We start from the raw sequence: 14,489 nt of genomic DNA, 5'->3' as shown, positions 1-14,489 counted from the left end.
CCTCGGAGGATGTCCGTCTGTGGGTGCAGAACGGCTCCCCTGTAACGTTGGAGCTTGCTCGTTCTCCATGTCGCGGCGTCCCCAGTGCCCGTCAGAGCCTTCCGATAGAAATGGAGCAAATGAAGAGTTTACTTTCCCCGAAATTTGCATTAGCCCACTTTGCAGCTGTGTCCCTACAGCTGGAGACAGTCTTCCAAAGTGTAAACACTCCCGGGTGCTCCCTCAGCGGGACTTCCCTGCACCCCGGGCTCTGGGTTGTGAAGGGACACAAGTCTGCTTGGGACAGCAGGAAAGACTTAGGATCTGGCCCGAGCAAACCGGTCATCTTCGGTTTTTAGTTGTGTAAAAAGTGTTTGATAAGCACGTGCGTGCAGTTCCTGGGGTTGTTTTGGCAGGCGTGCTCCCAGGTATTCTATCTGTGGTCCTTTTAGAATGGAGCATCTCTTTCGTTCGCTTCCTGTGGGACTTTTGTTTGTAATATAGAAAAATGCTGGTGATTTATGTGGATTTATCTTATATCCTGCTATTTGCTAAAATGATTGACAGTTTCAACTTTTTGGTTGAATCTCTAGGATTTTCCACATATGCCATCATGTCATCTGCAAACATAGTTTTATTACCTCTTTGCCTATTTTGGTTCCTTTAATTCCTTTTTAAAATGTTCTCCTTGCTATTGCCAGCATTTCTATTATTACGCTAAGTTATGTTGGTGAAGATGAGTATCCTCGCTTCACTCCTGATTACTTACTGGGAAGGCTTCTAGCTTCTCCCTGTAAAAGCGGATTCTTGCTGATGGTTTTAGGTAGGTGCTTCGTATCATTTTAAGAAAAACTCCATTTATACCCTTCTCTCCGGTGATTTTAATAGGAATGAGTGTTGTATTTGCCAAAGGTTTATTCTTCATTGGTTATCTTCAATTTTTGTGAATTTTTTTTCCATTCTCTCTTTTAGACAGACTCACAGATCTCTGTGGTTTTACCCACTATTCATGAAGTGGATCTTTTCAGGTGAAAATTTAAAGCTTTTTTGTTACAGTAACCTTAGCCTCTCTCCTTCCTTATTGTTCCATAGATTTTATAAGTTATCTAGTTGGGAGTTCCTGGTTTTCCCCCTGGGATAAGGGTGGAAGAGGGGCCGAGTGGGAATAGAAAAGGAGAAAATGATGAAAGGTCTTCAAGTACTTTAAATGACCAGTAAACCCATATTTTTTTCAGTTGTCTTGGGTTGAAATTAATACCACATTTTGGTCTTTAACTTCGGTGGTTCTTGGATATATACTCTTCAAAGTTCACAAAAGTCAAGTGAAGCTGCAGATTGGAATATCATCTGATGGACACAGTATCTCCAGGCTACCCATGTCTTGCATTTTATCCTTATGGGCTCCATTACAATGGAATAGAACAGATCCTGTGGAAATGAAGAATGATTTTAAGACTCATTTGAGCAATGGTGTCTGTGAACTTAGTAATATGTAATTTGCTGTCAGAAGAATCCCTCATTTTAAAAGTCAGATGAATAGCCATTCCCCGGCAAGCTCTTCCTCTTTCTTCTCAAGGCTAGACATTCATGGCTTGTGGTTCCTTTATCTTCTAGACTGCTGTCGCTTTGGTGCCTCACTGCTCCCAGCATGTTTTTCTTTTTCTTCTGAAGCTTGGGGCAATGGTCATTCTCCTTCAGATCACCTATACATAATACATTAGTATAAAAGATGGTGAGCCAGAGGAGGAGGGATTACAGAAAAACAGGCGGGTCAGCCAGATTCTTTGACCAGGCAGTGGAGGGTTAGCAGTGTCCTGATAAGTGGCTACATTTTTCAAGCCCTTTGGACATAGAAATGGGTAGCTGGATCCTGCCTGATCTGGGGCTCCACCAGCCAAGAAAGGACTCTGTGCTTCAGACAGAGCACTCCCTCTTGTGGTGAGCGCCCAGCGTTCTCTGGTGGACCAGGCTCACGTGACTTTTAGTTCTGTCATTAATCAGTAAAGGAATCTAGAAAAATTAATATTCAGGACCAAACTTAATTGTCTCAATCTTAATTTTATTGTAATAAAAAATGACCTACTAGCTTCTTCTTAAAGCATACAACCATATCAGATTGCTTTCTCCATGAGGATAGGGAGGCAGAGAAAGAATATGGAACTCAAATTTTAAAAAAATGAATGTTAAAAATTGTTTTTATATATAATTGGAAAAAAAGGAAATAAAAAAAGGAAACATGCAACCATGTGAAAGATAAAACGATGAAAACTTTTCCTCTGGGGCTTAGCGGTGTTTGCTGACAGTGGTTCCTAAAACTGTAAGCAAAATAGAAATCTGTGAACTTTAGAATTTCTTTTGTTTATGATTGAAAGGTGTTCTCCTTCTGCCTTGACATGGCAAATACCTGCCTCTCCTTTACCCATTCTGCAGCCCATCTCAAAATTGGTAAAGCTCTCTCTGGGCAGGTTTTTTCCATTTCTAGTGTATTTACCAGGCGTTTGTTTTGTCTCTCTTCTAGATTGTCAGCTCTATGAAGAGAGCTGATCTTCTATCTTCTGCAGTGCCTAGCGCTACCTACAAAAGAAGCATTTAGTGTGGTTCAGTTTAATAAGTGTTTGTTAGTCACTTGCTCCAGGCAAGTGTTGTTAGCTCCTGGGGACACAGGTATAGAGGTGCCGTCCTGTTCCTGAAGGACCTTCTGGCCTATCAGAACCACAAAGACAAGAACAAAACTCTATGCAAAGCATTTTTCTGCAGATTTCCTAAAGGGCCTGAAGGAAACTTGGGATTCTCTGAGATGGATGGAATTCCAGGCATAGGTGGCCACGAATAAATATTTGAATTTAATTGCTGTGCTGAATTTGCAGAGTTTTAATGAAAGATTAAGTCTGTGGTGTTGGATAATTAAGCCCCTGCTTTATATTCCTTAATTTATGATAGGATGCCATCCGGGACAGCAGGCCAGGTCTGGGCATTAGGGAGCATAGGATCTATTTCTACTTTTGACACAAAATAGTCATCTGATGGTTGGCAAGTCCTGTCATCTCCCCTGGTCCCAAGCAGATCTCAGCTCATTTGTGCCAGGAAATCATAGGTCCAAAGTGAAGAGGGAATGTCTTTAGTCCATATTCTGTCATATGTGAAGTGCTGAGTAATTGCTGGTGGATTGACTGATGGTCAGTGTAGTAAGAGCATTCTGATATAGAGGGAAAAAAGGAACATCCACACTGATGTCTGAAATTGTTCTCTAAATACAAAAAATATTGCATCTGTGTGCAACTATGTCTCATCAGTAAGTTTGTGTCTCATATAAGTATGTGTCTGACATTGTAATTTTATCTCTCTATGGTGGTCATTCTGGCACAGTGGGTGACAGTTAGTTAATACTGGAATCATGGTTTTATGTTTTTACATCATCTCTGTGAATTTTCCCAATTTCTTTCTAGAATATAATGACTTCTTTCCTCCCCAAACCAAACTAACAAAAAGCCACGTGCAGGTTATGAAGAAACTTGATTCCCAAGTCCCCACTGGCCCAGGAACATCTTCTCAGCATTTCCTGAGAAGTCCTGGTCTCCTCCCCAACCTTCCCCCGCCCCACTGCCCCATCCCACCTTGTTTGGGGCTCTCAAAGGCAGCATCCTTCCTCGAGGCTTTCGTGTCCTCCATTCCTTTGGTGCTCTCTCGGTACCCTCTCTCAGCTCACATAGCTGCTCCTGCCCTCTCGCGATCAGTCCTTGCAGCAGCCTCGTCATTGTCTCCCACTCCAGCCCAACGATCTTCCTTAGACGCAGATCTGACCATGCCACCCCGTCCCATTCTCTGTAAACTCCAGTGGCCTTCGGTTTCCTGGAGGATCAAACAGGAACTCGGATGTCTCCGGCTTCATGGACGTTACTCCCCGCTTGTACGCTCCGACCCCTGTTCCTCACGGCGTCACTTAGCCCATCACCCCCATTCCTAGAGACCCCCTTAGCCAGAGCTCGACTCCCTCTTCACCTTCAAGGCCCGGCGCCAACACGTCCTTCCAAGGGAGGCTCCCTCCTTGTTGTTTGTTTCTACTTATTAGGTAGGCTTGTGGGGGGGCACTTCTTTGCTGTTAGAATGTCGCTTCCTAGGCGTTGGGATGGTTTCCGTCTTTGTATCAGCACAGTGCCTGGCACATGGTAGGCACAGGAGAAGGGCTGGTTGATTAAGTTGACTGGAGACGTTTCCTGTTTTAATTTCAGGTGTTTCTGTCCTGTGTTCCTGCACAGCCAGATGCTTTGGGAGCTGGTGCTGTTAGGAGAACCCCTTGTTGTCATGGCGCCGTCCCCATCGGAATCTTCAGAAACTGTCTTGGCTCTCATTAGGTGAGTGTCTCCTCTCTCCTCTTCTGCATGCCTGGAAGCAAACAGCGCATTCATTTGGGTGCTCTGATGACTGTTCCTTTAGTCAGCGCTCGCCTCTTGTCCACAGCTGCATTTCACCGCTCAAGTACTGCAGTGACTTCAGACCCTACTTTACCATACACGACAGTGAGTTTAAGGAGTACACTACGCGGACCCAGGCCCCGTGAGTATGGCACCGAAGCGTGCGCGTTTACCTTGGACACCAGAGTGTTAACGAAAGATCCCCAACCATCTGAAAGCTTTTGTTCCCATTTTGAGTCCAGGCTCGTCTTTGAGAAGGCAGTATTTAAAGAGAAATGATCACCTTGGTGGTAACTTACGAAGGCCAGGTAATTTTGAAAAACTGTGAAATAAGGAGTAAAATATTAGGTGAATTCTTTGGCATTTAGTAAAGGAGAACCCAACCCTTTAACAGATGACAGGCAAGTGGAGCCTGCGTTTGCTCTAGACCTCTGGTGGAATTCCTCTGAAGTTTGCCCCCACCCCCGTGGGATTCTTTTCCCCACAGTTGGGGGGCGGGGATCCATTGATCTTGTTTCGGGACACTGCATGCCCAGATGATCTTTTTTACTTGTTTTCTGTTGATCACTTTCAATATTATAATATCCCATTGTTTTAACTTACCTTCCTTTTCTCACCCTTCCCCATCCTAAGGAGAATCTCCTTTCCTCCGTGGCAGTGGACAGGGAAGGGGTTGGGGGATGGATGTGGAATGTGGCATGTGGCATACAGAGTCGGACAGGGTTAGTGTGATGCCTAGGGTTATCTTTGTCTTCCTGAAAAAATCTTTAGTGAATCTTATGATGAATGACCTGCAGGGAAGTGGAGGGGGGCTGATTTGGAAAAGAATGTGATACAAAACAGAAGGGATTAATAAAAATAATATTAAAGATGAGTAAAGCACACTTTCAAGTACCTGGGCAGCACCATGGCCAACGACGGGTCCCTAGACCACGAGATCAATGCCAGGATCCAAAAGGCCAGCCAGGCACTCGGACGGCTGCGCTGCAAAGTCCTCCAACACAGCGGTGTAAGCACCGCGACGAAGCTCAAAGTGTACAACGCAGTGGTCCTCAGCTCGCTCCTGTACGGTGTGAGACACGGACACTGTACCGGAAGCACATGAAACAGCTGGAGCAATTCCACCAACGCTCCCTCCGGTCAATCATGAGGATCTGATGGCAGGACCGAATCACCAACCAGGAAGTCCTCGACAGAGCCAACTCCACCAGCATCGAAGTCCTGGTCCTCAGAACCCAGCTACGATGGTCTGGACACGCCATCCGCATGGACCCACCGCGAGTACCAAGACAGGTATTCTATGGTGAACTGTCAGCTGGACTCAGGAAACAAGGCCGACCAAAGAAAAGATTCAAGGATCAGCTAAAGTCCAACTTGAAGTGGGCCGGCATGACACCAAAGCAGCTAGAACTCGCTGCCTCTGACAGAAGCAGCTGGCGAGCCCACATTCACCATGCCGCCGCCACCTTTGAAGATGAGCGACGTCGACGTCTCGCCGCTGCGCGTGAACGCCGACACCAGGCCACAACTGGCGTCCCAGGCCCCGTGTGCCACAAACTGTGCGCCTCAAGCCTTTGGACTCCAAAGCCACAGGAGGGTGCATCAATAGATGAAAACGCACAAAGACTATAGTCATTCTCGGTCACTGAGAGACTACCACTAACTAACTAAAGCACAATTTTTTGGTGAAGAGAAGTCTGTCTGTCTGTCTGTCTCTCTCTCTCTTTTTGGCTTTTTATGGTAATTTTAGGATAAAGTTCTAGCAATTGAGTGCCTGAGTTCAGAAAGTTTTCATTTTGTGATGTGTCACTCAAATAGGGGGCTTTCTCCCTGCCAAACTGTTATCACTGAATTTCATCAGTTTGTGACTTCCCACCTTTTCTCCCTTTAGTGAGTGTAAGGTGATGTCCTGAGGTTCTCATTAGATCCATTTCCCATGGAGAGCTTGAGCATTTTTTCATGGGATTATTCACAGTTGGCATTTCCTTCTTTGAAAATCATCTCTTTACCTTTTTTGACCTATGCATCATTGGGATGTCTTTATCTTAGAGTTGTAGAATAGTTCTTTATCATTTATATCTGATGTGTTCTTTGCAGATATTTTTCCCAATCTGTTTTCCTTCTTTCAATTTTACAAAATTTATTTTTGTTTTTCAAAACTCTTTTATCTTTTGTATAATCACACCCATGAATATTGTTGTAGTCTCTTCCATTTGTTCTGTCAGAATGACCCTGATCTTCCCAGTTGAGGCAAATTTATTATCTTTCTTATAGCTTTGAATGCTTAGATCTTAAATTCAGTAAGCATTCATCGTGTTGTTAGTTTTCCTGTGTTAGCTGTTCAACTTTGATGGCTGTTTTTATTGAATACTGGTTCCTTTCTTGAGATTTTTCACTTCTGGTTTGACCACTAACCTCATACACCCTGACCTCAGGTTCTGGGTTCTCTAATATATTCTGTTAGCGGCTTTTTCACCTAAAAAGGATTAGGCTGTTTTGATAATTATGACTTAAATGGCATGTTCTGAAATCAGCCTGGGGAAGGACCCTCCTGCTGGCTTTCTTCATCAGATGCTGCTTCTACTCTTGCCAGTCTACTTTTCCAAATGAAGTTGGCAACGACATGATTCTGTGAGATCAGGCATTTTGCTGATAAAGCACTGAATCTAAATGAACTTCGACAACATTGTTCTTTCAGCCTGAGTGTGAGCAGAGTTTGTAGCCGTGAGCATTTACACGAAGGTCATTTTGACATTGCCTTTGTACGGTTCTCTTGCTCCGAGGCGGTTAACATCTTAACTTCTCGTTCAGTTTGCCCTTATTCCTGATGGCTGTTATTACAGTGCAAATGTTGCTGCTTGATTTTATATCCCATTTGGCTCCTTTGTTAACCTTTCTTTTGGTTGGTTATCAGCTTTTCGAGGTTTAGAATCATGGCACCAGCCAGTAGAAATATTTTAACTTGGTCATCACCACGCTCGTTCCTTCATTCTTTCTCTTGTCTTTCATAGTCTTCAGCTCTTGAGCCATCGGGGCCCACAGAGCCTCTTCACCCTGTCCAGTCTCCTCTTGTTATTTAGTTTTCCTGAGAGACTTAACCACACCAACACAGATATTTTAGTACCCAGTTTGCCGCAGGGAGGATTGTGTATTACGCCTGAACTCCTGTCATTGTAGAAGAGCGTGTTAAACTTAACCCAGTAGTCACGAAACGGCCCTTCTAGACTGGAGGCTCTTCTGAACTTCCTAATCTTCTGGGCTTCCCAGGAGTGTTTCACCGACTCTTTTGACTCTTTTTTCCTTCTGTTCTTGCGTCACAATCCTTCCCCACCTGATGGGCTTTCCAGATAGAAGCCATGCTCTGGACCAGAGAAGCAGACATGGCCCAAGTGAGATCCACAGTGAAGATGAATGACTCCATCCTCCTGCACATGTCTCCCACCCCCTTTACTTCTCTGCCCAGAGGAGGGGAGCCTGCGCTTTGACCAGCAGTGGGAGCTTGTTTGCCTTTTTAGCACCGGGGCCCTTGTGTAGACTCTTTCTCCAGGGCCATGATGTTCGGCTACACTCCTTGGCTGTGGTTGGTCTAGCCAGCCTCCAGGTGCTCGGACCATATCTGCTGCATTTCTGCTCCTTTGCTCCAACAGAAAGTTGTTATAAGCGGTTTGGGGTTGTTTGCCCTGGGTTGTTCTTTACTTCTGAGTCCTTCCTCTGAGGCCCCTGGAGGTTAAATGACTGGCTAAGGCCATGTAGCCAATTTTAGAGACCATTTGGACCCTGGTCCTGACTCCAGAGATAAGTCTTTTTCTTTCTACAGTATCACCTTGTCTCATTCTGTTGCTAAGACTTGTAAATGTATGTCAAATAGGATTAGGCAAATTATATAACTTCTATCAGCCTCAGTTTTTTCATTTGTAAAATGGGACTAAGAATAGTAACACCTAACTTTCAGGGCTCTTGTGGGTACCGAATGATATAACAAATAACCGAGTAAGATAAATAAAAATGAAATAACAAACATAAACAAAAATATGCTTTGTGGTTCTTTAAAGTATTCTATAAATGCCAGTTATTATTATTATTATTATCATTCTTGGCATTTCTAAGATGAACTCATCATTTATATATTTTTATAACATTAATGGAAGAGCCTCTTATTGTACAATAAGCCTTGGCAAGTTCTACTGTGTTGGAAAGGCCTGTCCTGGTGACTTGCTCTGATAACCTTATTGGCTATAAATGGAGAATTTAATTTCCAGTAGGCACAGCCTTATAATCATGAGGTGAAGGCAGAGTAGTGGGAAAAGTGGCAGAGAATACTGAGAACCAGAGTTTTAGGCTATCTACAACAAGTGACTTAGTTGTGGATATGCTAAATGTGAGATTCTTTTTAAAAAAATTTATTCATTTAATTAATTAATTTAGACTATTTTGCCATGGTTACATGATTCATATTCTCTCCATCCCTTCTCCCTCCTCCCTCCCAGAGCCAACAAGCAATTCCACTGGGTTTTACATGTGCCATTGTTCAAAACCTATTTCCATATTTTTACTATTTGTAGTAGAGTGATCATTTAGAGTCTACATCCCCAATCCTTTTCCCATTGACCTACATGTTCGATTCTATGTTTTTCTTCTGCGTTTTTGCTCCCACAGTTCTTTCTCTGGATATGAATAGCTTCTTCCTTATGAGTCTCTCAGAATTGTCCTGGATCATTGCATTGCTTCTAGTGGAGAAGTCCATTACAATCGATTGTGCCACAATGTATCCGTCTCTGTGTACAATGTTCTCCTGGCTCTGCTCCTCTCGCTCTGCATCACTTCCTGGAGGTCGTTCCAGTTCACATGGAATCCCTCCAGTTTATTATTCCTCTTAGCACAATAGTATTCCATCTCCAACATATACCTCAATTTGTTCACCTATTTCCCAATCAAGAGACACCCCCTCTAAATGTGAGGTTCTTACCTGGTGAATGAGTAAAAGAAATGAATACCAACAATGTAGATGTTGTTTTATAGAGCAAATGAGAAGATAAAAAGAAGTTGTACCAAATGGAAGAATGTTTCACAAGTCATTCTTAGAGATGAGATAAAAAAGAGAATTTTTTTTTATTTTTGCCCCAGTGCAACAAAAGGCACTATTTCATGGGGCTTTTGTTAATTTTGCCTCATGGACACTCATGATGAACGTGAAGGGGATTGTAGTTTGTACACCAACATCTAGAGCAGAAGATTAGGAGGCTGAGAAATTCTACAAAAGAACTTGCTTAGACTTTCCAAATTAAATCAATATACACTCTCTTTGAACACGTAGAGACTTCAGCATAAAGGTAGAGTGTAGGAGAGTATGATAAAAAAATACCACGAAAAATGTGGTTCATGGTCAAGAGACAAAAAAAGCCAAAGGCTTATAAGCAGAAACCTTGGCCCCATATATTTGAATAACTTCTTTAAGAGGTACGGCAAACACTGAACATTTTAAAAATGAATACAACCATTTCTCCACAGAGAAGAAATAGTTGCATACCAACAAGGAATATTTTGAAGAATAAGCTGTTTTCATTTAGGCAATCAATTTGTAGAAAAAAAAATCAAACCAAATTAGAAGAGAAGTTAGTGTGTGGCTAAAATAGCTTCAACTTAGGCCATTCAGTTGTTGAAGATGGGAAAAGGATAACTAAAGCAACTGACATTGTTAAGGAATGTTACCATTTCTTGAGATCATAGTTAGGAGGTAGAAGAGACATTAGAAGCTGAGCCTTAAGTCTTCATATTACAGAAAAAGTTAAACAGAGGCCCCTTAGGGGTTAGGTGACTTGTCTACGGTCACAGACTCATAAGTGTCAGAGGTGGGATTCCAACCTAAGTATTGCTGACCTTGAGTCCCCATTTCCTACCTGAGGAAATGGAAATGTCCCAAAAGAAAATGGAGGTGGAAGGAGCAACTGAAACATACCAAATGTGCCCAAGGAGATCCATGCTGGAGGGGACACACTTTTGAGGCCATTGTGGAATGGATTCTCATCATATCTGAAAGGGCAGCTAGGTGGCACAGTGGATAGAACACCAGGCCTGGAGTTGGAAAGTCCTGGGTTCAACTTTTGCCTCGTATGCTATCTAGCTTTGTGACCCTGGGCAAGTCACTTAACCTCAGTTGCCTAGCCCTTGCCTCTTAGAATTGATACTGAGACAGAAGGTAAAGGTTTAAAAAAATGCATGGAAAAATATTGATGGATGGTATTATGACCAAAAGAAGCAAAGGAGAGTATATGGATAACTACCAACCCACAGAGTCTTCAGGAGAGTGAGCCCCTCTGACTGTAGGGGTTTCTGTGTGAAAGGGACAGTGCAGCTTTCACAAACTACATTTCTAGAGTTGTAGAGTTAAGTGAAAGATGCAGACAAGACAGCATCTCAGCTTACTTATTGTTTGGCTCTTAAGATCAAAAGATTTTTAACGAGGCAGAATAAAATGCTTCCCTCCAGGTTGTTGTCTGGTGATGTTGAGATCAGACAGATCCTGGCTGGACTGCTTTCATTTGTCCTCTGATTATCAGCCCTGAGCGGGTCGTAAGGCAGAGAGATGGATGTTCCCAAAGGGATCTGCCAGTGGCGTGGAGAAGGTTCAGGATGCTTCCTCAGAGATGGTGACACCCTCTGGATGCTCCTGTTTGTGGACGATGTTGCTCTGAGAGCCTCTAAATGGGATTCATCACCATTCGCTTGTTGTCTTTTAGTTGTGTCCAACTTATTGTGAGCCCATTTGGGGTTGTCTTGTTTGCCATCTCCTTCCTCATTTTACAGATGAGGAAGCTGAGGCGAACGGGGTTAAGTGACTTGCCCAGGATCACACAGCTAGTGGGTGTCTAAGGCTGGATTCAAACTTATAAAGATATCTGTAGCTGCCTTTCATGACAATTCAAGTGCCATCCAGAAGGTCACAGAAGGAAACTCAAATGAATGAAGCTGTTGTCCTGACTTGGATGTACACCTGCATTGGATGGACTGCACTTGGATGGGTCCACAGGAAGAGTGGCTCGGATTGCATTTAGGGAATGTCTGGTGCTTCGGTGGCCCCTAACTTTTCTCTGAAACAAATATCTTGTTTATCTTGGTGTGCTTCTGGTGTGTTCTCTGAATGTGAATTTGAGAAGGCAGCCGTCTCTGAAGCATCTCAATTGTGGGTAAGCCAAAAGGCAGCAGAGAGGAGAGTCATCAGGCGGTAGATGTTGCCAGCAATGACTACCAGCGTGTAAGAAATGGTGTAGAAGTGACCATTTAGCAGACGTTGGACCATTAAGAGAGGAGTAAGGGAGCCTGGCACAAGTGACGACTGAGAGAGAGACAGAGAGACACACAGAGAGAGAGACAGACAGAGAGAGAGACAGAGAGAGAGAGAGAGACAGAGAGACAGAGAAAGAGAGAGAGAGAGAGAAAGGGAAAGGGACAGAGAGAGACAGAGACAGAGAGACAGAGAGAGACAGAGACAGAGAGAGGAGAGAGACAGAGAGAGGAGAGAGACAGAGAGAGAGAGAGAGAGAGAGAGAGAGACAGAGAGAGAGACAGAGAGAGAGACAGAGCGAGAGAGAGACAGAGCGAGAGAGAGACAGAGAGAGAGAGAGAGAGAGAGACAGAGAGAGAGAGAGAGAAAGAGAGAGACAGACAGAGACAGAGAGAGACAGAGAGAGAGAGACAGACAGAGACAGAGAGAGACAGAGAGAGAGAAAGAGACAGAGAGAGAGAGAGAGAAAGAGAGAGAGACAGAGAGAGAGGGAGAGAGAGAGGGAGAGAGACAGAGAGAGAGACAGAGAGAGAGAGACAGAGCGAGAGAGAGACATAGAGGGAGACAGAGAGAGAGAGAGAGAGAGAGAGAGAGAGAGACATAGAGGGAGACAGAGAGAGAGACAGAGAGACGTGCCTGCCCTGTGCCAAGCATTGCAGATGCAAAGAAAAATCCCCAACAATCCCTGCCCTACAGGAGTTTATATTGAAAAGATGGCGACAACATGCCCAAAGAAAACGTGCCAGGCAGATACAGGCTGACTCTGGCGATGGGGAGACAGCAGCAGGGCTTGATGAAAACCACGGATTTCAAGAGACGAGCCATAGAGACTGTGTGATGATGGCAGGGAGCCAGTGTGCCTGGGCCATGGCAGGCACGGAGTGGGGATGAGCTGTAAGAAGGAGCGCCAGGCAGTGAAGAGCTGCCACAAGGCTTTAGATTGGATCCCAGAGGTGATAGGGAGCCCCAGCAGTTTGAGTAGGGAGAGAAGGCAACATGGCCAGGCCAATCAGTGTTTTTACAGGTCAGAACCAGGGGATTGGCTATGTGACTTAAGGGAAGGCAAGAGATGATAGAGATAGAAACAGCCAGAGCTGGCAGCTGACTTGGATTCATGAGGTGAGTGGGAATGAGATTTCAAGGATCACTTCAGGGTTGTAAACCTGTAGGGGGAGCAGTGGATAGAGAGCCAGGCCTGGAGAAGGAAGGTCCTGAGTTCAAGTCAGGCCTCAGGATACTTCCTAGCTGTGTGACCCTGAGCAAGTCACTCATCCTCAATTACCTATACCGTGCCACTCCTCTGCCTTGGTACTGATGCTTAGTATTGATTCTAAGACAGAAGGTAGGGTTTAAAAAAAAGAGCAAGAAAAAGGGAAAGTTGTGCCCTTAGTAATTATAGAGAATTTCAGAAGGTGGCTGGCTCTATGGGGGATAATAGAATGAATGCTATTTTGGGCATTTTGAATTTGAGATGCCTACAGGAAGTCAAGTTCAGAATGTCCAGTAGACAGTTGGTGGTAGGAGACCAGAGCCAAGAGATGTCAGGCCTGGAGGTCTGCATAGACATGATCAGCAAACCCCTGGGAGTTGGGGAGGCTGCCCAGTGAGAGAAGGTAGAGAAAAGAAGCCCAGGACAGAGCGCCAGGGCACACCTCATTGAAAGGGCATTGGCAATGGCCTAGTCAAGGAGCTTCGGGAGAACTTCTCGGGCAGGGAGCAGGGAACAAAACAGCTTAGAGAAGAATGTCCAGGAGTAGGCAAAGATGAGCAAGAGTGTCAGGTGCTGCAGAAAAGGCAAGGGTCGGAAAAAGTCCTTGGAATGTGATGAAAAACATTCTCATGAACATTTTTTATGATTGAAATGAATAAACATCAATAGACATCAGATTCCAGTGTCTCAAAGAATTAAAAGGGGATCATTTATGAAACTGCAGACTTTTGTTTGAATAGTATTTTTTTGTCCTGTGAACATTTTCTGTAAATTTAATTTTAACATCGTAGCTCCAGCCACGTCCTCCATCTTTCAAACTTCCTTCTGCTCTCTCTTCTGTCTCACACGAACACTCTTCTTCCTTTTGGGAGTATCACTATCTAATAATGGGCAGATATTTTTTTCTGGTTGATGTGGTTTTTCTGTATTGCTTGTGTTATTGGTCTTCATCTACTTTTTGTTCCATTTATTAATCTCATTTGGGAAAGATCATTCTTTGGATGAGCTCTCTTGCATAGTTTGAATATTTTATAGAATACTTTTCCATTGGTATCTGTGAATAATAGCAGGTTGTCGTTTTCCTTTTTAGTTTTTTCTTTTCATTTTAGAGATCAAAATGACATTTACTCCATAGGAAAAATGACACTTCTACTAGATGCTATTCATTTTTGGTTACTAGAAAGCAGTTACTTTGTTTTTTAAGGATAACTTAAAAAAAAGTGATTTGTATCACTTGGGGGAAGAAAAAGATGTATTGCAGGAGTTTGGTATAAAGCAGTTTCAATAGTTTCTTTGTTGTCTTCAAGTCTCTTTGTTGTACTAATTAAACCTCTTGTGGTTTTTTCTTTTGTCTTTTTTAACAAATCTAGGCCCTCGGTTATTTTAGGAGTGACCAACCCTTTTTTTGCTAAAACGCTCCAGCACTGGCCACATATCATTCGAATAGGAGATATTAAACTGGCAGGTAAAGTATGTCTTTTATGTTCCGTTTTTAGCATTTACAATGCTATCATGGGCTCCTCCGTTCTGCTTTCAGACATTGAAACTTTGTTGAGTTGATGCCCTCGCCGTGTAATCGGAGATGAGTGTTTGTTGGTCTACGTGG

At 43.6% G+C, this 14,489-nt stretch overlaps 1 protein-coding gene and 1 long non-coding RNA gene across 2 annotated transcripts in view; one reads left to right on the top strand and one right to left on the bottom strand.

Moving 5' to 3' along the window:
* Positions 1-14,489, top strand: part of DENND6A (DENN domain containing 6A) — a 57,859-nt gene that overhangs the window by 28,523 nt on the left and 14,847 nt on the right. Inside the window, exons 9-12 of the mRNA XM_007499962.3 lie at positions 952-1,007; positions 4,209-4,331; positions 4,438-4,533; positions 14,254-14,348. Of these exons, the coding sequence (XP_007500024.1) occupies positions 952-1,007; positions 4,209-4,331; positions 4,438-4,533; positions 14,254-14,348 (370 nt within the window). The remainder of the gene's footprint in view (positions 1-951; positions 1,008-4,208; positions 4,332-4,437; positions 4,534-14,253; positions 14,349-14,489) is intronic.
* LOC130455396 (uncharacterized) lies at positions 2,018-4,209 on the bottom strand. Its single transcript, XR_008913336.1, has 2 exons — positions 3,594-4,209; positions 2,018-3,175 (listed from the first exon to the last, which is right to left on the bottom strand). It is a non-coding gene; the product is annotated as an uncharacterized LOC130455396 (long non-coding RNA).

The sequence above is a fragment of the Monodelphis domestica genome, chromosome 7 (genome assembly GCF_027887165.1).
Source record: "Monodelphis domestica isolate mMonDom1 chromosome 7, mMonDom1.pri, whole genome shotgun sequence".
Classification (NCBI taxonomy): Eukaryota; Metazoa; Chordata; class Mammalia; order Didelphimorphia; family Didelphidae; genus Monodelphis; species Monodelphis domestica.
Note: the sequence above shows the minus strand (reverse complement) of the source record. Positions and strands in the feature narration are given on the sequence as shown.